The sequence below is a fragment of the Brassica napus genome, chromosome C3, assembly GCF_020379485.1.
Source record: "Brassica napus cultivar Da-Ae chromosome C3, Da-Ae, whole genome shotgun sequence".
Taxonomy (NCBI): Eukaryota; Viridiplantae; Streptophyta; class Magnoliopsida; order Brassicales; family Brassicaceae; genus Brassica; species Brassica napus.
Genome location: NC_063446.1, coordinates 16,001,782 through 16,024,741, shown reverse-complemented (window position 1 = coordinate 16,024,741; position 22,960 = coordinate 16,001,782). Strand labels below are relative to the sequence as shown.

Genomic DNA, 22,960 nt, shown 5'->3' with positions numbered 1-22,960 from the left:
CATGTTTTCTTTGATGATTTGAGTCTCATGCATTGCATTGTACATAAGTATATGCATAGAAAAACCAAAAAAAAATTAAAAAATTTGAAAAACACAAGTATGTCTTTTCGCAACAAATCATGCTCGATCAAGAGAACGTCACAACGTATGTTCCCGAGATAAAGCTTTGTTCGAATTCCATTTAGATCAAACATAAGCCATCGGAAACATACCCAGACCAGTTACGGATAGGTCCGAGTATGACGATCAGAACACGGACGAACCAAGCTCGATCATTACGCTACTACCACACATGCACGCTGTCCGGTCGCTACGTAGCGACCGAGCTCTTCCGAAACGTCGATACGACAATTAGTCCGTGCATTCTCGTCTACCCTTCGATGCTATCTCCCGAAGACCGTAGCGAACTCATTTCATGTTTCCCGCCATTCTAAGTCATCGATCAAACTTTACGGTAAATGAAGACGAGGAGAGTGAGGATATAGGTTGAAGACGAAGTGAAGCAGTTATAGTAGCCATTGATTCCGTCGTCGCTTCTCTATCCTCATCCCGGTTCGATTTTATATCTACAATAAACCAGAAATTAGGTTTGAACCGGTTCAGATCTATGGGTGATAACTATAGTGGGCTAATTTGAAAGCCCATCATTATAAAACCCTAGACGATCGTCTTGAGTGTTTTGTCGGGAGATGAAAAAAAATTGGGCCATAGGTGTTGATTTACAATATCCATTTTAAATTATAATGCTTAATATTTTTTGTTAAGACATATTATAATGTCTAATATTTTTTGTTTGCTGTAATATTATGTGTACTATTATGTATAATAATAACATTATTGTGATTATATATGAAATCAAATTAGGAAACTTTAATGAAAAACATACAATTTTATCTATTTAGATACTATTTGATTAATAAACAAAATTGTAAATATATTTTGTTATCATATCTATTTACGGTTAAAGTACAAAATTTATGTGTGAAATCTCTATGACACGAGTGTATATTTATGCAATATCACTAATTCAATACAATTATCAAAATTCTTAGTAATAATTAAAAAAGAAAAATTTACACAAATATGATTACTAAAAAACACAAATATGCTTAAAGTATAGCGTATTTAGCGGAATACCAACCTTAAGCGTTCACACACTGTGCATTTTTTATTAATACACAAAAGCCCCTACCCTCACTTCTCTCCAACTGACAATTTTGATAGGCTAGATCTTATACGAAGATTTTACGCGGATTTTGCAAGCTGTCAAAAAATCTTCTCAAATATATTGTTGTCAGAAAGCAAACACCGTCTCTTCTACGTCATGTAGATAAAGTTTCAATTTCGAAACTTCATTTCTCATTTCAACATCTTTCTTTTGTAACTCTCTCCCAGATTTCATATTTAATTTCTAGATCAGTTGTTCAACCATCATCGTTGGATTTACCGGAGACGATGAAATCAGAGGCTATTCAACCACCTCCGTTGGATTTACCGGAGAGAATTTTCGCTGCCGGTGAAGAAACTTTGGGGGTTCGCATGCGGTATCAGACAAATACTCAACTCTCAAGTTCTCTGCTGATGCGTCTCCGGTGAAGCTCTATGCGGCTACGTCTCCGATGAAGCTCACCGTCTCTGCATCACCGGTCACTTTCTTCTGCCCACGCGTCTTCAGTGAAGCTCCCCACCGCGCGTCTCTGGTGAAGCTCTCGGCCGTAGCTTCTCTGGTGAAGCTCTTCGTCGCTGCGCCTCCGGTGAAGCTCTCTGCCGCTGCGCCTCTAATGAAGCCTTCGGCCACTGCGTCTCCCGTGAAAGTTATTCGCCGTTGCATCTCCACTTGAAGCCTTCTCTAGTGAAGCCTTAAGTTATATATGTTGTAGGGTTGACGAGTCATATAAGATCTTCATTAACCGTGTACATATTATATTGCTTGTATAACAACTTGACACTAAAACAAATCCAGTTTTAGTCTCAAGTAACTCATTTTATAAAGGTGTATATATTATATTAGCTGTCTAACAATTTGCCATTTACCAAAGAAAACATTGCCTAACCATTATTTGTATATTTATTTCATATATCATAGCTATGATCTTGATTCTTATGATAGCAAAAAATGTGATATTCAAAATCCGAACAAGTTTACCCAAATAACTTGTTTGTTAACAGTGCAAATATTCTATTAACTGTCTAATAACTTGACAATACAAACAAATCAATTTTTATCCCAAATAACTCATCTTCTAACCGTGTATATATTATGTTAGCTGTCCAAGTCAGTTAGACGTTTAACCTTTCTTAGTGTGACGTAAATTTATTTTTAGCTGACCTTTGTCTACTTTATCTGGTTACAACATTTTTCAAATATTTTGTATTCCCTTTTGGTGAAACTAATATTATTTAAAAAAAAACACATAAATTTTTAGTAGGGTATACACCATCTTAGTATAACATTTGTAATTATTCAAATGTTTGTCTAATAGAATTTACAAATGATATTTGTATTTTGAATGTTAAATTTCATTTAACTTCAATGCAAATATCAAAGAGCTTTTACACAGCCTAAGGTAAAACAAGTTTTGATGATACTAAGTCATTTAGACGTCTAACCTTTCTTATTGTGAGCTAAAACTATTTTTAGCTGAGCTTTACCTATTATATCCGGTTAACAACATTTTCAAATATTTTGTATTTCCTTTTGTTGAAACTAATATTATGCTTAAAAACCACATAAATTTTTAGCCGGCTATACACCATCTTAGTATAACATTTCAAATTATTCATATGTTTGTCTGATTCAATTTACAAATGATATTTTTATTTCGAATGTTAAACTTCATTTAACTAGCTTGCAACCATCATGTTTTATATTATGTCATTTACCTAACTTTATATGGATATCTACTATTGTATTTTATTTAAGGTTATCTATTATAATATATGTAAAAATAATGTGTTAACGATGAAAATATATAATTAGCCGTCCAGGTTTTGTTATTGGCCAGTAATATTTATTTATGCAAGTTTTTAACCCGCACATATGTCTTTCAGATCCATTGCTGATGTGTATTTGCGTCACTTTGAACCACCGGGAATTTCTGCTACCACCAAAAGCTACACCGCCACAGAAGTTGCTTGAATTTAATCTACCAAAAACTAGCAGTGATCATTGATCTAGGTTTCTAATTTTGGTTGAAACTATTGGCTATAACGAGAAGAAAAGCTCAAATCTGATATCTATCACACCCTTCATGATGAACAAACGAGGAATTTCGATGGAGAAATAAACCTACAATAATAACAAAGAGTTCATAATCTATAGGTGTACTGTGACCACTGTTAATAAAAGGAAAACAACAAAATCTTCTCCGAGAATTTAACACAACAACCGAACAACGTGGATCGTCGTGCAATTTTAGTTGTTAAGGATTCCTTGCGATTGCTGGAATAATCTTCTCAGATAAAAACACGGTGGAGGAGTAAATATGGAAAGGATTTTGGAAGAGAAATCAAAAAGTTTCATTCTTTACATGGTTTCTCTCTCTAAAAAAAAAACTAAACAAAATCTTAACTAAATCTATAAAATATCTTCCAAATCCTACTACTGTACACCTAAAAACCTACTTGCCTAAAGATTAAAACGAAAGTAGCTTAAAAAAGGATATGAAAGTCATTTAGCATCACTTTGAAACACTATACGGCCTAAAGTTTTACTGTTTTTGGTATATACTTAATTTTCATGTCTTTCATTGGTTTTGAGCTAATTAGTTCAAAAGAAAAACACATCTTCTCTATTAAAAGAGAAGTACCATTTTTATCTACTATTTAGAAGTCTACTAGGACCATTTCATTAATCACATAATATGATATAATAATTAATAGAAATATTAATAATAAATTAATTTTAACTATAGATTTGAATTTTATTTTCAGTTATAACAAAATCTGTTGAGAAAAATCTAACAAAATCCTACTAAATTTTTAAATAATTTTTATTTAATATTTGTTTAATTAATTTCGTAATTAAATAATATAATGCTTTCATTTAAATGAATTATCATCTACCACTAAAACGGGTTCAAATTTGTTAATCATGTCAGATTTGTTTTATACAAATGAAGTTATTAACATATGTTAAAAATTTATTTCTACAGCTATATATTTTCAAAAATCATATGTTGAAGAATATTTTTTATTTGATGATTTCAAATTATGAAAACTTGAAAACGTAATAAAAAAGGTAAAATGTATAAAACAAACCCCTATATTAATAAAGTAATAGGAAACTTAAAAAATAAAATTAAAAAGTTATAAAATACTAAACACTAAAATATAAATTGTATATTTAAATTTATATAATAATATTAAAATTAAATATTTATAAAATGAAAATATACCCGCACTATGTGCGGGATAAACTCTAGTATATGCTTAAAAAGAAAGACACAGATAAAAAAATTAAGTTTCTAAAAAAATACGTAGAACAAAAAATATACGGGTCAAAATATAGTATTGAGTTAAAGTTCTTGAGCGTCGTAGTCTAATGTTTCTTTCTACGTCGCCTGAGATTCCTCTAACGTAAATCTGCAAGTTTCCAACAGAAGACACTAATTCTAATATGTAGGTTACTTTTGCGATTGTAAAATTTCTGATATTTGTGGATTACTGCAGCAAATTCGATGAGGCTGGTGTTCAAACGGTTGTTCAGCAAAGTACGGCAGACTCTAGCGAGTTGACATGAAGTCCGGTAAAAGTAAATCTTAAAAATAACTATTTGAGATATATAATTGTCCTAATTTTTTTGACAATTATAGCCAAGAGGAGGATAGATAACGATTTTACAATTATACTCTTTTCTAGGCCATGGTTTAGTTAGTGTTTAATAGTGGGGGTAATTGTTGGTTAAGAGAAGAGTTAAGGGTTTGTTTGATCGCATGAGGTTTAGGAGCATTGATTTTCCAAATTGGATTTTGATTGAATACAACTATCTTTACTTTCTACCACATTCATGGAACGGTTCTGCATCTCTCATGTACACCAGCCTTCACATTGATGGAGGTTTGTACATATTTTTAGTTTTCATTCTCTTGTGTGTGTGTGTGTGTGTGTTTTTTTTTTCCTTGCAGGTTATTTCTCAGGTTGCGTATTTCGAGGATGAGCGTGATGCTGAAGATGCAATCCATTGGATTGACAATATTATCCCTTTTGGCAGCAAAGTAGTGGACCGGGTTGTTTCTATTGAGTATGCTTTGGGGGATGATGACGAAAGAGAAGATGAAGATTAGATATGCTCCTAGTCCAGTGTACCGGAGGCGTCCCAGTCCTGATTATGGCCGTCCTCAATACGACATGTACAGGGGTCCAGCTCTACTTGGCTTGTAACTGTTTGGATCATCAATTAAATTTCATTAGTTGGTTCTCTAGTTGTCTGAATTTTTATGTGTTTTTTTTTTCAACAGCCGGTCTCTCCTGTTCAGAGAGGAAGATGTTGTTCCTCAATGTGGCTCCGAGTGGTTGGGGTTTCTCTATGTTAGTCTGAAATTAGAAAGTGTTTTCCCCAGTTGCTACCACTTGCTTTGCTTTTGTAGTTTTAGTAGCTTAATGACAGTAATAACTTTTTATATTCAGAAACAATTATAGGTTTAGGAGAAACAAAGAGAATACACAAGAAAATGGTTCTTCATCATCAAGGCAGAGAAGCGTGGTCGTGATTGCGGATTTCTTGACTGATCGCTTTCTCCAGCCAAGTTTCTGCATCTTCCATCATTTCAGGGCTTAACCGAACCATGAGAACGCAGAACTCGGTTTGGTTAAGAGCTCCATCACCGTCCATGTCTCCTTCTCTAATCATTCCTTGTGCATCGTCCTTGCTCATTCCTTCAATCCCAAGTACCCCCGAGTTTCTCCTTAGACTCTCAGCTGTGATCACATGTCTCTCAGGATCAGCTAGCAAACTGAATCCTTTGCATAACTCTAATACAAACTCTTCCACGTCCATTTTCTCTGCCATGATCGGTAACATATCTTCGTATTTGGTCTCCATCTTCGCAGTAGTTTCTCGTATACAAGATTTCTTACTTTGTGGCTCCATTAGATGAGTACGTAAGGTGAAGAAGGAAAGAGAGAGATAGAAGAGAGACTTTGTGAACTGTTTTGATTGATTAGTCCCAATGGGATTTAGATATATAAGTGAGTGGCGTATCTCTACCGATATGGTTGTCACGTTCGAACCTATTCCTATGGTCTATAAACTCTCTTCTTGAAGCCATCTGTGTTTGATTCTGAGAGTTGAAGCAATGAACGGATGTGATTCATCTCACGATGATTCGTTTTAAGTGTGTACGGAATCACCTGATTATTAAGTAGTTTCCTAGCAACTTCGAATGTGCCGTGAATACGACGTATTCCCACTCTTATATTATTATCAAATGAGAAGACAAGGTGTTATGCTGACAGAGAAGTGTGTAATTTCGCAGAAGTTTCGTCTTCGTGATTTCTTCTATCTGATCTTTCGATCTTTTTTTTTTTTTTGGTAGTGTTATGTTTATGAATTGGATTCTCTTGCAATATAACGACAAATATTATATTTGTCTCTTTCTCCGACCAAGTCCTAACTGATTTGACGTAACGGTAATTTCTTGTATGAATTTGAGACGTCGCTAATATTCGTTCATATATTAGGAGTTTAGGTAAAAGATCTAGTTCAAGTGATGTTTGTTAATACTACGAATGGTCAACTCCTTTCACTGAAGTTATAATATTAAAACGCTGAAAGACGCAAGGTGGGATACATATATGTCCCAGTCCGTCTTTGTTGATATGTATATGCTTTGTTTTGATTTGGTCAGGGCAACTCAAAAACATACCTCTTAGAGAAAGCCTAATAGGCTGAGTTGATTGGGACTAAAACATAGCCCAAAGTACATGCTTACTAAACTAACTTATTCACTAGAGTTAAAGAGTAGTCATACTCCCATCGGACATGTTAGACGCTCCTCTAACCTTCCCAGAAGTTCACCGTTTTAAATTTGGGGACATGCTATTTACCTACTTTTCGATTTCTTTAGTATGAAAGGAAACAACTTTCTGTTGAATGTTTATCGTATAGTTGACTTAGTCCCATTTGATTTATACTAATATTTATTGGTATAAAGCGAGAATGCGCAGATAAGTCTAAGATTTGTTATACACCAAGAGAATATCGCGTTTGGTATATTTCCTTTAAAATATGTGAGAATTTCTCAAATAAGTCTTTGTGTCTATATGCTAGTTATTGATAATTCAAAGACGTAAAGAGCATTTAACAGGGAACTACTGTCACAAGAAAAAATCGTGTTTAGTTGTTGGGTTGGGTGGGCACTATGAACGTATGAAGTGGCGTCAAGTTCCGCAGCTCATGTCATCAACTAGTCATCATGTACTTAGTAGTAGACAAAACACAAAATATCATTATAATTCGTTACACTATTATAAACATAGAAGGTTAATAAACATTTTAACAACGGTTTCAATGAACATGTTGTTTCCCCATAAATATTCTCAATTTGTCTGAGCTTACATAACTTTCTAATTATAATATTCTGTTCATGGAATCGAATTATCATTACACAGTAAATGCGATGTCACGTACGGGCATGAGGAAAAGTTAGATTCATTTAAGAAACGAAAGCTGCCAAGATCCATCATTTAACTTATTACTTTCTCATGTTGCTCCTTACTCATTTCAAATTCACCCATGCGATGCTTTTGGTATTTGATAATAATCATAACTATTTTCTGGATTATATAGTCATATATATATTCACTACAGAAAATGTAACATTCAAGAGATACTATATTGCAGAAACTCACAAATCGATAATAGATATCATGAATAATCTTTATGAGACCACGTGTATCTACAGATAGAAGAAACGATGAATACACATTTTCATCTCTACCCATATATAACTCCGTTATACATATATTAGTAATCATCAAACAAAAGTGAAAAACCAACTCGAATAACCATCAAACCCAATTATAAAACGTTTACAAAACAAATATTAATTAAACAAAAGAAAAACACAAAAAAATAAGGAGAATAAAAAGACTAAGTTGTGTTAGCTAAGTTCTCAACTTTAACTAAAATACCCATGTGACATATGAGGCAAAATATCATGAAAGAAAATTAGAAAGCTAACTTCATAATCCCATTTGATCATTTTGCTTCACCATGAAGATCCTCCTCCTGTAGTATTGAACATCCCACTCCAGTATCCAGTATTAGGGCTTGAAGAACTATTATTATTATTATTATCACCATGAGTCTTTTGTTGTTGATTATCATCGTGATCAACTTCTTGTGTTATGCTTGATGTAAGCTCCTTCATTTGATCCCCAAATGGAAACAAAATCCTACCTTGATGATGATCATTATGATCATCAGACCTACTGGTGTGGTTGTGTCCCATCTCTTGATGATGATCAGTAGAGAAAGAGAGGTTACTTGGCTTGTAATCAACCATTGTTGGAAACCCTGAAGAAGTATACAGCACATTGTTTGATGAATCCAACATTGGACCAGAAGGCATAAATGAGTTGATCCCTGATCTTGAAGAAACATTAGCTCCTGTTCTTAAAAGCTCAAGAGCTGAAACAGGAGACGAGGAAGAACCATAGAGGGACGAAGGCTGCTGGTGAGTTATGTTGCCATTTCCTTCCATCTTGGGCATCTGAAGAAACTGAGACATGTGACCATGATGGTGATGATTTTGATCTTGCATGACCGGAAAAGACAACAAGTTGAGATCATGCGATGACCCTTTTGATTTATTAGGGATTTGGTTTGAGAAGAGAATTGGTGGGTTTAGATCTGGAAGTGTTGTAGTCAAACCAACTGAAGATGGTGTTGCCTGAAGGATGTTTGATGATGAAGATGATCTCTTGTTCTTTTTTGAGCTTCCGCCAACGGGAACATTCCTAAGAGAGCCACCTTCGGTCCAATACCTTCGACAACCTTTGCAGAAGTATCTTGGTTGTGTGAGACTATAGTTGTTGTAGTAACAAAACTTTGTGTTGGTTGAGTTACATCTTGGACAATTTACTTTCTCTTGTGGTCTTGCTTTCCTCTCTACTACAACCGCCGTATTATTGTTGTTACTTACGCCGGAGACGGTGGCTCCTGCGGCTGAGACGCCATTAGATGTAAGAATGGTATTTGGCCTTGCATCGGACGTGGTGTTTGATTGATGTGTATTGTTATTAGGAATCATGATTTGCTCCATTGGTTTAACGTTCATCATATCTTGAAAGCCCTAGAAACATTGAAATTGAAACAACTAATTCATTAAAGACCCAAAAGGAGCTAATTATGGTTTTCTTTGAAACCCTATATCAATATCTATAGCACAACTAGACATAAATTAAATAATCAGATTTTCCTTGTTTTAGTATATCCTATAGATCTATATAGGATTTTGTGAAAACAAATGAAAAGAGATGAACACCAAGAACAAAGGGTAAATAACAAATCATTACTTTTAATTAATTCTCTGTTACTCCATTGTTAATGGTAAATCACATTAAAAGGCTGAAAAAATAATAATATATCCTTAATTTTTTCTTTCAAACCTCGATCGAAACCTACATAAACGATAATTTCCCCATGCAATTCTTTCATTGAAATATGAGTAATAACTAAAAACTCTTTAAGAATTAATATCTCTATATTATCTTTACCAACAAACTGCAAACACATCCTAAATATGATTTTCATTATATATATGACAACTATGCGCACACACACATAGATACGCATATAATTAAGCCTGTAATCTTTCAAGGATCATGGAAGAGAGAAAGAGAATAGGGAAGAAAGAAGGTAGTTAAGAAGAAACAAAACAGAAGCAAAGGAAGATCTTATAAGCACCTGTGTCCACTTCGTAGCGTCCATAACTTCCGACAAAGAGAAAGCCAGAGAAAGATATGTGTGGGTTTTGAGTAAAAGGCCAAGGAGAAGAATGTTTTTGAGTTTTTTTTTTTCGCTTTTACTTTGTTTGCGAGTGTGGTGGCTCTTCTCTATGCGTTGCCTTTAACTTTATGGATGGTGAAAAAGAGCCAGCGAAGAACGGAGAAGAGAAGCACTCAATTTTTAACTTATTATTTTAGAGAATATCTCTTCTTTATTTTTGGTTCAACTAGAGAATATATATATAAACATTTTTCTTATGCATTTTAAATAGGAAACATAAAATAGAGATTTTAGGTTAGATGACCAAGAAAACATGTGAAATTTAAAAATAACCAGAAAATAAAGTTTCTATTATATTTGCTATTTTCTTTTTATGTTGCAATTCCTTTTGTTATTTCATGTCAGTTCTACTGGACTGGACTATATTTCAATTATGATGATTGGATCTTGAAAATAAAAACATATATGTGCCTTATAACTTATATATATATATATATATATATATATATATATATATATATATATGTCTAATAACTTAAATGTAACACTTTAGAATAACATTTTTTTATAAGAGATAAAATGCCACTTAGATTATCAGTAGGAACTAAATGAAATGTTGAAAAAGATAAACTAAATGGTTTGATTTACATATTATTTTATGAATTGTAATTTCATTGCGTCATCCTAACTTATATGTAAGACTTTAGAATGACAGTTTTTGGTTAAAAGTGATAATATGCCATTTAGGTAATCAATATGAACTAAATGAAAAGTTCAAAAAGATGAACTAAAGGTTTTATTTACAGATTATTTTATGAATTTTATTTTCATTGAATCATCCAGTCAATTCGGGAGTAAACTATGGACTAAAGTTTCAAGAAAAATACCCGGTTATAAAAGAATAAAAGGAGGAAAAAGAAAAAGTTGGGTTTGTTGATTTTGACTACTGATGATGTCTCGTGACCGCTCTCTGTTGATAGCTCTTTCTGGTCCCTCTTGATAGAATATACTTTTCTAAGAGAAAAATCGTGTTTAGGGAATTATGTCCTTTGTTAAAATAAAAGAACTCTTCTGTGCATCATATAATGCATAGTGTGAGTGGAACTATGAGTTGTATGCTATTTCTTGGCCTCCCGTTTTGTGATTGGATACTATTTGTTGGCCATATGGTCCAGCAAATCGCCTAGCTAGATTTTTAAAATCCCAATACCATGCCTATATGTATATACACCACATGTCTTGTGGACATGTGATTTAGTGGCTTTGACACCTAAATTTAGCTCTGCTTTAGAATTTACTATTCAATAGTATACTATATACTGGCACCGATCTAGATTTATGAAACTGATGAGCCTAGTTAGATACATTTTTAAAAATAATATTTTATCATTCTACTATTCCTTTGTTGGTGCTGGTATGACTATGATGTTTCATAATATTACCGTATTACCAAACAAACCCAATATTACTAACATTAACGTTAGATGTAAAACGTTATATTGGCTTTTCAGATGTAAAAAAGGGTCATTACATTACATCATACAATCTAAAGTTGAATTTTAATTAATGAATCAATTTCTTATTAAAAGTATTCAGTGAAATATATAACATGTATATACAAAAAAAAAACTCACGACCTTAAGTTCTTAATTAACCCTGTAAGCTTTTGGATAAATGATACTACACGACTTATAAAAGCAAATTAATTAAAAAAAATTAAGAGTGGATTGCGTCTATTTGGAATTTTCAAGGACTACAATTTTGAAAAAGAGGACGAGGGAGAGCAGAGGAATGAGAAGACCGACAGGAAGCGACAAAAAGGAGGTGGAGGTGGGTCCCACAGTTCGTGGCGTGACTGAGAATTTTATTTATCTTATTGCTTTTTCACAAATCTAAAGACTGTTCAAATTTACTTTTCTTTCTTGATGTTGACATTTGTTTTCTCTTGCACAACACCATGTCTCAGCCGATATTTAACTCTCCATATTTCGTATCGTTTCACTGTACCAGCTTTCTCCACGCCTGCCGTTTTGCTTTAACGACTTGCAGTTGCAACAGGCCCACATGTCCTCAAGTCGGTCTGCAGATCCTTTCTAGTAATAATCATCGAGCATTACAAAATTTAGCCCCGATAGTAATTAAACACGGCCCGGTTGTTCCATATAGGTAGCTATCATGTAACAGGCCTGCCCGATACTAGTAAGCAGCAAAACCGGTGGGATGTGTAACATTATCGTCTGACAAGGAAAAGCTGAAAAAGGATGACGAATACGATGGGCACAGCTGTTGCGCCGTGGAAGTATCTTTGGGGAAATTGAGGCCAGTTCTCACCTAAGCCACTGTTCGTACGTTCAATCGTATGCGTTTTCTTCTTAGTTTCACGTACACACGTTCAGGTCGTATGCGTTTTCTTCTTAATTTACACAAGGAGCGATGTTCCTCATTCGCTGATATTAAGGATCCTTTTAAAAAATCTATAAAATTTGAATAAAAACTGATTTTTTCTGTTCTATACTACTGTCTCTTTACCGCTTTGGAATGACATTTCACTTGCTCTAGGTTAAATTAGGCAAATGGAAGCGTCTATATCCCTCTCGAAAATAGTTCTCTGTGATCACTATTTGTTAATTACAATGAAGGTAGATATGCAGGAGAATTAGGTTATTAGGTGATACATATAAACACGCACGCACATATAAGATTAGGAAGCGGTGTCAAAGAATCTTCACTTGACCTTAAACCAGAATTTCTAATTCTTCTTTGAGTTTATTGAACCATAAGTTGACTGCATATATCTTTTGAAACCTACCATAATGTTTTAGTTCCAAATAGGTTAAAACTTTTTTTAAATTTGTTGGATGCATATATTTTAGTTATGTTAGATTTGTAAATATATTTTCTTCATAATTTGGTATATGTCGATTTGTGCGACAAGTAAGAAAAAGATACTAATGTTGATCAATCCATATTATTAAGATAGAAACATTCTGAAAAATCTAATTATACAAGGTTGTTGCACTCTTTCTTTAGACTTCTAATATTTTGGTCATACCTTAAATTTAGATTAACAATTTCTATATATTTCTCTAACAATATTTATCTTAATCAGTAAAAAAATATATCATATTAATAAAATATAATATTTCCTAATATTTACTCCTACAATTTTGGTATCTAACAAACTAATTTTGAAATTAATCAAATTGATTATAAATTTGTCTCTATTATTTAATTAAACATCAATATCATTTTACATATATAGATTTCCACGCCATCTCACATAGAGATTGTTCAATCCATGATAATTATTTTTTAGTCATATCATTAATTAATATAACTATATAATATTTTAAATAATTTTAACTGAATTATATTATTACTCCTCATTTTTATGTGATATACTTTTTCTCTAAATATTTTAAATTGATTTTTTTAAAGACTCTTTATAAGAAAATTTGTTATTTAAGATAAATTTAAAACTATTAAAAGACATATAAATCTATAATATTAAATTAGTCAAAAATCTGCAAAGTAAATCTTAAGCACCAACTCAACAAATATAACTCTTATAACATGCACACACAAAAATCTTCTCTCTTTGGCGGCCGCCGCCGGAAATCAACTGTTTTTCTTCTCTATTTTTTTCATGTAATCTGCTCTTCTTTGTAATCCTCTCGTATTATTTGTCGGCGTTTTGTGGTCGTTGTGATCTATTTTGATCATTCTTCGGTCAGATCTTGTAGCTGACGAGCAAATACGATGATTTTCGACGAGTACTACGTCGGTGTGGCACTGTGTGTTTGTCTACTCGAGTTTCTATATGGAATATGACCAGAGTTTTAAGAGTTAATGGCTCTTGGTGGCTCCTGGTGGAGTGACGGTCTTCTCGTTAAGTTTCAGATCCTCGACAGTTTTGGTGTTTTGTTGATTTGCTTAACCTCCTCGACGTTTCGGTGGCATGTTATTTTTTTCTATTTGTTAATAAGTTATTAGCCACTGTTAGGCTATCATAGGTCAGAATTGGTGGGAATTATCTTATAGAAATAGATCCCTAAAATCTGAATTCTTTTCGAGCCGATATTGTGGATAAAAGAAGAGCTAGTTTCAAGGATCTGAGCTTATATTTTTACAATTTGGCCTCTAATTTTAGATCTTCCATATCGATGGCAAACATGCAACATAACTGTATCATCTTTATAGACTCGTTCGTTCATGCTCATGATTCTATCTTGTATCCATCGCATTACTCTCACTTACAAATTAGAGTGGAAACGGTAAGAGATCAGAGACCATAGTTTTGAACAAACATTGACAAACTAATTTAAAATTTATAAATTATTAATTTCACAATAAAAAATTTGTTATCAGTAACTTAAATTTTTTTGCTATAAAAGATGCAAAAAATCAAAAAATCATATGAGTAGAAAGCATCATTTAATAGATATTAATATTAAAAATATACTATTTATGTTAATATTATTTAAATTTAATTATATATACTATCAAATAAAAAATTATTGTTTGGATTAATAAAATTGATTTATATGTTCGCACGAATTTAGTTACATATATAATAGTTACTGAAATTTAATTATTCAATATATATTTATTATTTCATAATATGTTAAAATATATAATACATAAAATAATTTTTATATATAATATTCCCAAGGCGCGGATCTTACTGTAGTAAGATTTATTCGTAAATAACTAAAATAGTAGTTCATATAATAGCATATAGACTATGTTAAAATAGCATTCCACCTATTAACTTCACTTAGAAAAAACAAAGCCAACTAACTTCGTGATTCCAACCAAAAAGAAGAAGAAACCCAGAACTTCTTCGTAACTAAAGGTTAGCTATCCTCTGGTCCGGTTCCAGATTGATGATCGTACCTTCATCATCCAACGATGACTTTGAGCTCATTTTCTTGACCTCATCACTCGAATATATAAATAACTTCTTCGCCATTTTACAGAACTCACTGCACATTCAAGAGTGTATGTGAAAAATATATTCATAAAAACTAAAGAGAGAGACAAGAGATACTTACTTCCATGGATCGTCTCCTGCAAGCATCATATATCCCTCATTGTCTGTAAACACAATAGCCCATTTGTCTTTAGGCCTAAGCTCTCCTTCAATCTCAAACAGTTTCTCTAACTCACTGATTAGTTCATCGTATGATCTCAACAACGTTAAATCAACCGCGCGTCCAACCGCTGTTCCTTGCATTTGCACCTTTTCAGGAACAAACAGACAAAAGAGTTTGTCTCTGTTTTTGAGTTTCAAGTGAAGAGTTGATTCTTTGTTATACCTTGATTCGACTTCTTGTTGATGTTTGTTGCTTCTGATGCGAGTTAAGATCTTGACATTTGGTAGAAGCAGAGTTATTTGAATCCATGCTTATTACTTGCTTGCCAAGAGGACTTGGAGTAGTAGTAGGCTTGCTCATGAGATCGAATCCAAATAACCTACAGCAGCTTGTGACCGAAGTCTCTGTTTTCTTGCATTGTAATCCACTTGGTGGATCTTGAAACAACAGTTTGAGTGATGGGTTAGCCTCGTGGCTTTGCGGGAAGCTACTCAAGAAATTAGAAGCGACAGGACTCCCTGTGATTTCTGCAATGCGCACAAGAGACACAAGTTTCATGGTCGAAGATGTTACATTAGACCTGGTAACAAATACTTATAAAGCTTGTTTTTGAAGGTGTGGTTGAGTAGGCGTTGGGGTTAGCTTGGATGGTGAGAAAGGCTCGATCTCCCACGGTGAGACTCTGTTTGGTCTCTGAACCAAAGACGGCTCGTCCCACTGGATCTTACGACAAAAAAAAATTATTGAAAGTTTGCAACAAGAACTATATAATATATTATATCATATCTAGAGAATGATTCATATTCACTGAACCTGCAATAACCTCCACTTTGAAGCTTGCCATTGAGGAGATATATCTCCACTACCAATAATCGCCCCAGTAAATCTGAAGAAGAAACCAGCCAACAGTTTCAAACAAGAACAATCTAAGGCAAAAGACTGAACCAAAAGAAGAAACAAGAAACCTACACTCTCTCAGGAGACTCTTCTCCTTCAAATCTCATCCTAAACCTTCTACCAGTAGAGAATCCACTCTTCATCGCCGACATATACTTGTTCACACCTATTATGAATTGGCTTATCCTGAAAACAAAAGAAAAGCTTATATCCCTTCATTAGCAATCTTATATCAGATGCAAATGTCTGAGACTTTTTTACCTAGGCTTATAGAAGACAACAAACATAGTTTTTGTGTTGACAGCATGAGAAGCTGTAGCAAGAACTCCCAAATTCATACTCTGACTCGAGATCACGGATGCAGGCATTGTGCTTTGTTGCCTAGCTAAACGTCTCACTCCAACTCGTAAATCCCCAGTTTTACCCCTTATAAACAACATAAGATTACTATGACTTGCTCACCAAGTAAAGACTCTTTGCTTTTTTTCTCTTAACTTACCTCAAGAACACAAATGCATCTCCAGCAATAAGTCTTTTTGAGGTTACAAATGTACTCCAACCAGTTGTAAGTAAATGTCTCCTCGGTTGCCCTATTGGAATGAAACAAACTCATTATACTCGCTAAAGCTAAAGAAACACGTAGAGATCACCCTCTTAAGAGAGGTTTCTAACCTCTGAATATATGCTTAAACCTCCATTCGTAGCCGTGGAGATCTCTAGCTACCAGTTCTTGAGTCGGTGTAGGTTGTGTCATATCCTTTAAAAAAAAACAAATACAATAGAGTGACAAAATCAAGCAAAGAAAAGCAAATATATAGAAAAAAAAGATGAAGGATAAAACAGGCACACTTACAAGTAAAGGCAAACACTCAGTAGCGTGTTTACGAAGAACAGAGAAGCCACCATGAGTGCTTGTATCGGAAGCTGTTAGAATCTTAACAAACGAATCAACACTTTGTTTAGCAGCTTCGGTTACAGGTGGATCAAGGCTTTCTGGTTCATTTTGCTGCCAGAAAAAAAATGAAAATCAAGATTCTGTTTTGATTGATCTCACATTAGTCAAAGATTATATTCAAACTTACATCTTCCTCTGGTTGTAACGTGATCTGAGCGTAAACCTCATCTGTTTCATGCTCTGCTTTTAGCAAGACACTAAGAACACGACAGAGTAACTTTGAAGGAAGATTAAAATCAGGTATTTCTTGATCAACAACTCCTTCTTGTTTAGTGGAAGCCACCAACTGCAAAAAAAAAAAAACAAAAATGAAGTCTTGAAGAGAAAGAAAGATAGTGAAGAAGGAAGAATTTTTTTTGTGTTTGATCCCTTTATTTTCTGTTAGAGCTTACTTGTTCCATGTGACCTTGAGGGAAGTAGAAAACTCTTTCGCCATAACGAGGAACTTCCACAAGTGGCCCTGCACAAGCTTTCCACAGCTCCATGTACAAATGATCATCTTCAACATTTGCCATCTAAGCAATCCAAGCTTTTCTTCAAGCAAATAAAAACCAACCGCGGAGACTAAAATCAAAATACACTCAAAGCAACTAACCCATCAGAGAAACCCACGAAGAAGACAGGAGGCCTCAAGGAAGGGTAATAAGAAGAAGAAAGTAAGAAAAAGGTTTTTTTTTAACGAGACAAGACGGTTCTGTCTGTATTCAATAAATAACATAAATTCATTACAGAACATGAAGGCACTGTTGGATAAAAATAAATTAAATTATTATTTTTCCAGGTTATTCTCTTTAACTTTTCAGTTTCAGCTACGAAATCGCTCTTTTCTCGAGGAAAACGGCTTATTCATACCTGAATTAGGGACCACTGAGAAAATACATACTTCAACTTCTACTGCATGCCAAAACATACCTTGATTAATCAAAAAATTGAAATTCATGCCTGAACTAGGGATCGTTGAAATACATACTCCAACTCCTATTGCATGATAAAACATACCCTAACTAATAATATTTTTGAAATTTATGTTCAATCTTTAGAAATCAACGATAATCCCAATTTTGACTTAAACTATATTAATTAATTGTTAACGACTAAGTAAGATACTTAATTGGCTAATGAGTTAGGGCCTAATCGAAAATCAAATTGGAATAGGTCACATCTGATAATAGTTGGGTCGGGACCTTAAAACAATGGACCACTATCTCTACGACGTCATTTGTTCTGTATTTTGTCTTTTCACTCTGCCTTGTCGGGATCCTTCACTTTGTCGCAGAAGAAGAAAGAAATAAGAGAAGATAAAATCACAGAACAAACAACATCGTATTGATAATGACCCATTGTTTTACGGCTTCAGCCCAACTATTATCAGATTTGACTCATTTCAATTTGATTTTCGATTGTGCCCAATTATTATTAATCTGACTCATTAGCCAACTAAGTATCCTAGTCATCGTCGTTAACAATTAATTAACAGAGTTTAATTCAAAATTGGAATTAGCATTGACTTCTAAAGACTAGGCATAAATTTCAATTTTTTTAATTAGTTAAGGTATGTTTTGGCATGCAATAGGAGTTGGGGTATGTATTTTTTTATCGACCCCTAATTCAGGCGTGAATTTCAAATTTTTGATTAGTTAAGGTATGTTTTGGCATGCAGTAAAAGTTGAGGTATGTATTTCCTCATCAACCCTTAGTCCACGCATGAATAAGCCGTTTTCCCCTCTTTCTTGCTTCCTTCTTTTCTTATCTCCTCCAAAACTCTGTGTTGTTTTTATTATTCAGTAACAAACGTCTTGCTGTGTTTTTGTGTCTTTGGAAGTATAAACGTATCTATATTATTAAAAGAGAAGTACCTATTTGAAAATGTTCTTATTTCATTAATTAAACTCCCTATTTTTTTACTTGTTTTTTCGGTTGCATTTATGAAATATCATAAAACGAATAAAACTGCCTAATTTATTACTTGTCTTTTCAGTTACATTAATGAAATATGCTTAAATGAATTTAAACTTCATATTTTATTGCTTATATTTTTCGGTTACCTTAATAAAATATCCTTAAATAAATTTAGACATAATGTCATTTAATCAACCAAAAAAACTCATGAGTTATCCTTACGTGCATAATTTTAATAATAGAGATTTTAAAAAACGTGCATCATTAAAATGTTACCTAAAACATGCAGCACTAATATATAACATGCATCAATAAAACAAGAATTTGACTCACACAATTGTACAGACATTATTTTCATTTGATTAAATTTAAAAATAATTATTTATCCAAAAAATATTTAAGAAAGGCTATGGTTTTAAAAATTATATGGTATTATTTGCTCATAACTCATTTGTCATTTGCTAAATTGTTAGAAAGAAATTTTAGTATAATATAATTCAGTTGACATTTGCTAAATTTATGGTTTTTATTTATATTTTTTATTATTTAATTATAATATTTTCATTTTATATTCGAAAGATAAATGAATTTTCTTTCAAACAATATTTTTGAAATTTATATTTTTTTTAAAAAAATAATCAATTTAAATTATTATTATCATTGAATATAATTATTTTTGACATAATTTAAGTTTTCGTTTACATCAAAACTTATCATATTTTAGGATAATTTTAATTTAAAATGTAATTTTCATATTTTGTGAACAAATTCTAAAAATATTTTTTAAATATTTTGTTATAATTTTTAAAAAAATATTGAGTTGCATTTCAAATAAAAAGGTAAAAATATTAAAAATATTCTAATTAAAATATGTAAAATTTAATATAGTTTTAAAGAAATAGTCAAAATAAAAAAAATTACACATAAAAAAAATTATGATTTTTGTTAACTGGGTGGATCATTATTTATATGATATCGCACGCGAAAGAAAATTTCTGTTTTTACAATTATCTAATTAATTCTATATACTCATTTTTTTATCTTTTTTTATATGATATCACACATTCGTAAAAAAAATATATAGTTTAAGATGCAAAAAAAAATATTTACTTAATGAATATAATATGAACGAATATTACAAATATATCATTTAATAAAATAAATAATTAAAAACTGAAAATTTATACTCATGTTGGCACGTAGATCAGGGTCTAGTTGTCAATTATTGTCAGAGCTGATCTGAATCCTTAGATTAAAAACGGTTCTTGAGTAGTTTCAGCTCTAATTAATTTCATGTCTTTGCGCTTTTCACTTTCTCTACTTGCTCTAATACGTATAGATATATAGCTTCTTAATTACCATGAGACCATCAACATCCTCATTTTTTTCTTTGTAACATTTGACGTCGCCTTCTCTCTTCTAGCTAATTTATTCAACACTCACTTCATTTTAAACCTCTACAATGGTTTATTTAAAAAAAATCACTTAACTTCGTAACTCTTAATTCATATTTTTATTTTTTACAACATAATAATTACATATTAATAATTAACTTAAAAGCTAAAATAATATAATTTTTAATAATATTTATTTTAAATTATTATACTTAGCTTACTTTTTAAAATGATTATTATTATGATCCATTTAACAAAAAAAAGAATAAAACACTAAATTAGTTGATTATAAAAAAAAGACGTTTTTCAGTATTCAAATGAAATGAGAGCAGTCCTTATTTATAGATTTAAAAAAATTGAATTTTGATATAATTTATATCTTTTTTAAAAAAATATTATAAAATAAATGTATTTGAATTATTGAGTAAGGATAAAAAACAAAAGAAATCTGTACAGCCAATCAGAAAGCGACACGTGACAGCACTAGAAAAAAAAATAAGTTTCAACCGTTGAAACTTTGCAAGAGGTGTTGATGCCACTTATATTAACTTAATTTATCAACACCCTCGTTGCAAATGTTTTAACTGTTGAAACTGATTTTCACCACCCGGGCGGTCTAATAAGGCACGTGAATCCAAAAGCTGGTTTTGTTGTTTATTTCACTATTCCGTTTACTGTTTCTGTTAGACTTGACGGAGTCACGGAGACGTTACTTTCTCTGCTTGTGTCTGGGACGTGGCAGGCAAACGTGTTGGCTTGTAAATATACCGGCAGAGATTTTGACATCCATCGAACTTTATAACATTTTCTATGGTTTACTCTATTTTTTCCTCTAAAATAAAATAATTCTATAATAGAGTTGGATGTTGCTCTAATGATACTCAGAGCCGGCCCTTGGGCCAAGCCCATCAAGCACTGGCTTCCGGCCGACAAATTTATAAAAATATTTCGGCCACATTTTCGTAAGTGTCTTTGTGGTATGGTGGCTTAGTGTTAACATTTAAATGTGGCTTGTCTCGGGTTCGATCCGCTGAAGCCACAATAAGTTTTTTTTTTACTTTACATAAAGTTAAATTAAGTAAACGAAAAGGAAATTCTCATTAAACCTAAAGTTATTTAAAAACAATCAGTTGAAAAAAAATTTTTGAACCAGCCTTTTTTTTTACTCGCTTCTAGCCACCAAAAAGTCAGGACCGGCTCTGATGATACTCTATTATATAATGAAAAATAGAGTGATAAATAAAAAATAAAAAAATTATTCTATATATAAAGTAAAAAATAGGTTTACACTATTTTAGAGTAGAAAATAGAATATTATTAGAGTATTTTTACTCTAAACTCTAATTCAGAAGAATAAATAGAATGGGGTTAGAGATACATTTGTGGTCCGGACCCTGATAAGCGTGCTAGGTTTTTCTTGTAGGTAAACTAGGTAAGTATTTATTTTCACGTGTTGATTCAGTTTCGAGTCAAAAGTGAGAGTGACGGCAATTGCCATGCTGCATTTAGCGAATGAAAATATAAAATATTTCGAAGTAATAACTTCATACACTAATCAGCAGAACCACTACGTAACAAATATACATGATAAATACAACCAGTCTTGAAAAAATAAATTGGAGATAGATAGCTCATGTAAATACAATTTTTTTTCTTTGGAATTATTCTTATCTTCTTTTTTTTTTTGTAACTTGGCTTTAGGAATTATTCTTATCTGCATGGAATATTATGCATTACGTATCACATCATTTCCAATGATAACGTTTAATATTATACAAACAAGATGTCGTTTTTTATTTACTCAATTTCTATATATTTGTAAAAATAGATTGGAATGTTTTAGTCCACTGCTAGTATACATGTAAATCGAATTCTTAAGTTTTTTGGCTGACAACTAATTTAATCGGTAACCCCCACCCAAATAATTAACAATACGTGTGCATACATAGATGACAGAGATATACGTGAGTTTCAATCTCAAAAGATATGTTTAGGAAAAGGCGAAAAACATCTTTCGTAAGATTGAGTGTTAATGACAGGGATGATACGGACTATTTATACATTGCGATTGTACCAAGGTGTGATTGCTGCGGTAGTCTGTTCACGGTACTAGCTAGCAACTATTATGTCAATTGTAAAAAGTTTCTCAAAAACAAAACTATTATGCCAACCATATACATGTCTATAAGTATTAGATACGATATTATGCTATATATAAATCGTTATTTTGAACAAATGCATTAACTTACTGTGATCATATACATACTGATGTATATTATTTACATCCCGTGATCCTGATACGATTTTACATTTCAATCAAGTTGTAAATACTTCAATGCAATAATACAGATTATTAAAATATAAAGAGAAAACGAACAATAAAAGTAGAGGACCGTTTGCTTCACTTTGTTGGTTAGGAATATGATTATTCAAAGTGATTGGGAACGCACGGATGGGAATATATATAAACATCATATTATTTTTATGTTTATAATTGCTTATTTAGTGGTGCAATAGAGTTAATCTCACAATATTAATTTAACTATCATTTTGTTCTAATTTTACTTTTGTTAGTGAGTTTATTTTTTTGGGCACTATAGTTAATCACTCGTTTAGTCATAATCGCCACATCAATAAACAAGAATAACGAATATATATTCGGTTTGTAGATATGCATGTCTCTACTAATAGATCGTCATCGATTTCTTTTTCTAATAAAATGAAGTAACATGAAAGTGATATTATCACACGCTCATTTTTAAAAGAA

The 22,960-nt window shown here is 32.3% G+C and overlaps 2 protein-coding genes and 1 pseudogene across 2 annotated transcripts; all 3 read right to left on the bottom strand.

Annotated features, from left to right (window-relative positions):
* Positions 1 to 5,602: 5,602 nt before the first annotated feature.
* Positions 5,603 to 6,301, bottom strand: LOC106438306 (calcium-binding protein KIC-like). Its single transcript, XM_013879420.3, has one exon. It carries the CDS (start codon positions 6,089 to 6,091, stop codon positions 5,687 to 5,689), a length of 405 nt encoding a protein of 134 aa, XP_013734874.2. The 5' UTR covers positions 6,092 to 6,301; the 3' UTR covers positions 5,603 to 5,686.
* A 1,684-nt stretch (positions 6,302 to 7,985) lies between these two features.
* LOC106438304 (dof zinc finger protein DOF2.5) lies at positions 7,986 to 10,129 on the bottom strand. The gene is made up of 2 exons (XM_013879419.3): positions 9,911 to 10,129; positions 7,986 to 9,296 (listed from the first exon to the last, which is right to left on the bottom strand). Exons 1-2 carry the CDS (start codon positions 9,932 to 9,934, stop codon positions 8,211 to 8,213), a joined length of 1,110 nt encoding a protein of 369 aa, XP_013734873.1. The 5' UTR covers positions 9,935 to 10,129; the 3' UTR covers positions 7,986 to 8,210.
* A 4,504-nt stretch (positions 10,130 to 14,633) lies between these two features.
* Positions 14,634 to 19,172, bottom strand: LOC106438305 (annotated as a pseudogene).
* Between the last annotated feature and the right edge of the window lie 3,788 nt (positions 19,173 to 22,960).

What these genes read in the sequence shown, in the direction of transcription:
- LOC106438306 (XM_013879420.3), bottom strand. Translation starts at nt 6,091, where the DNA reads ATGGAGCCACAAAGTAAGAAATCTTGTATACGAGAAACTACTGCGAAG.
- LOC106438304 (XM_013879419.3), bottom strand. Translation starts at nt 9,934, where the DNA reads ATGGACGCTACGAAGTGGACACAG. An exon ending in ACGCTACGAAGTGGACACAG is followed by an intron (nt 9,297 to 9,910) that starts GTGCTTATAAGA and finishes CAATGTTTCTAG; the next exon opens with GGCTTTCAAGATATGATGAA.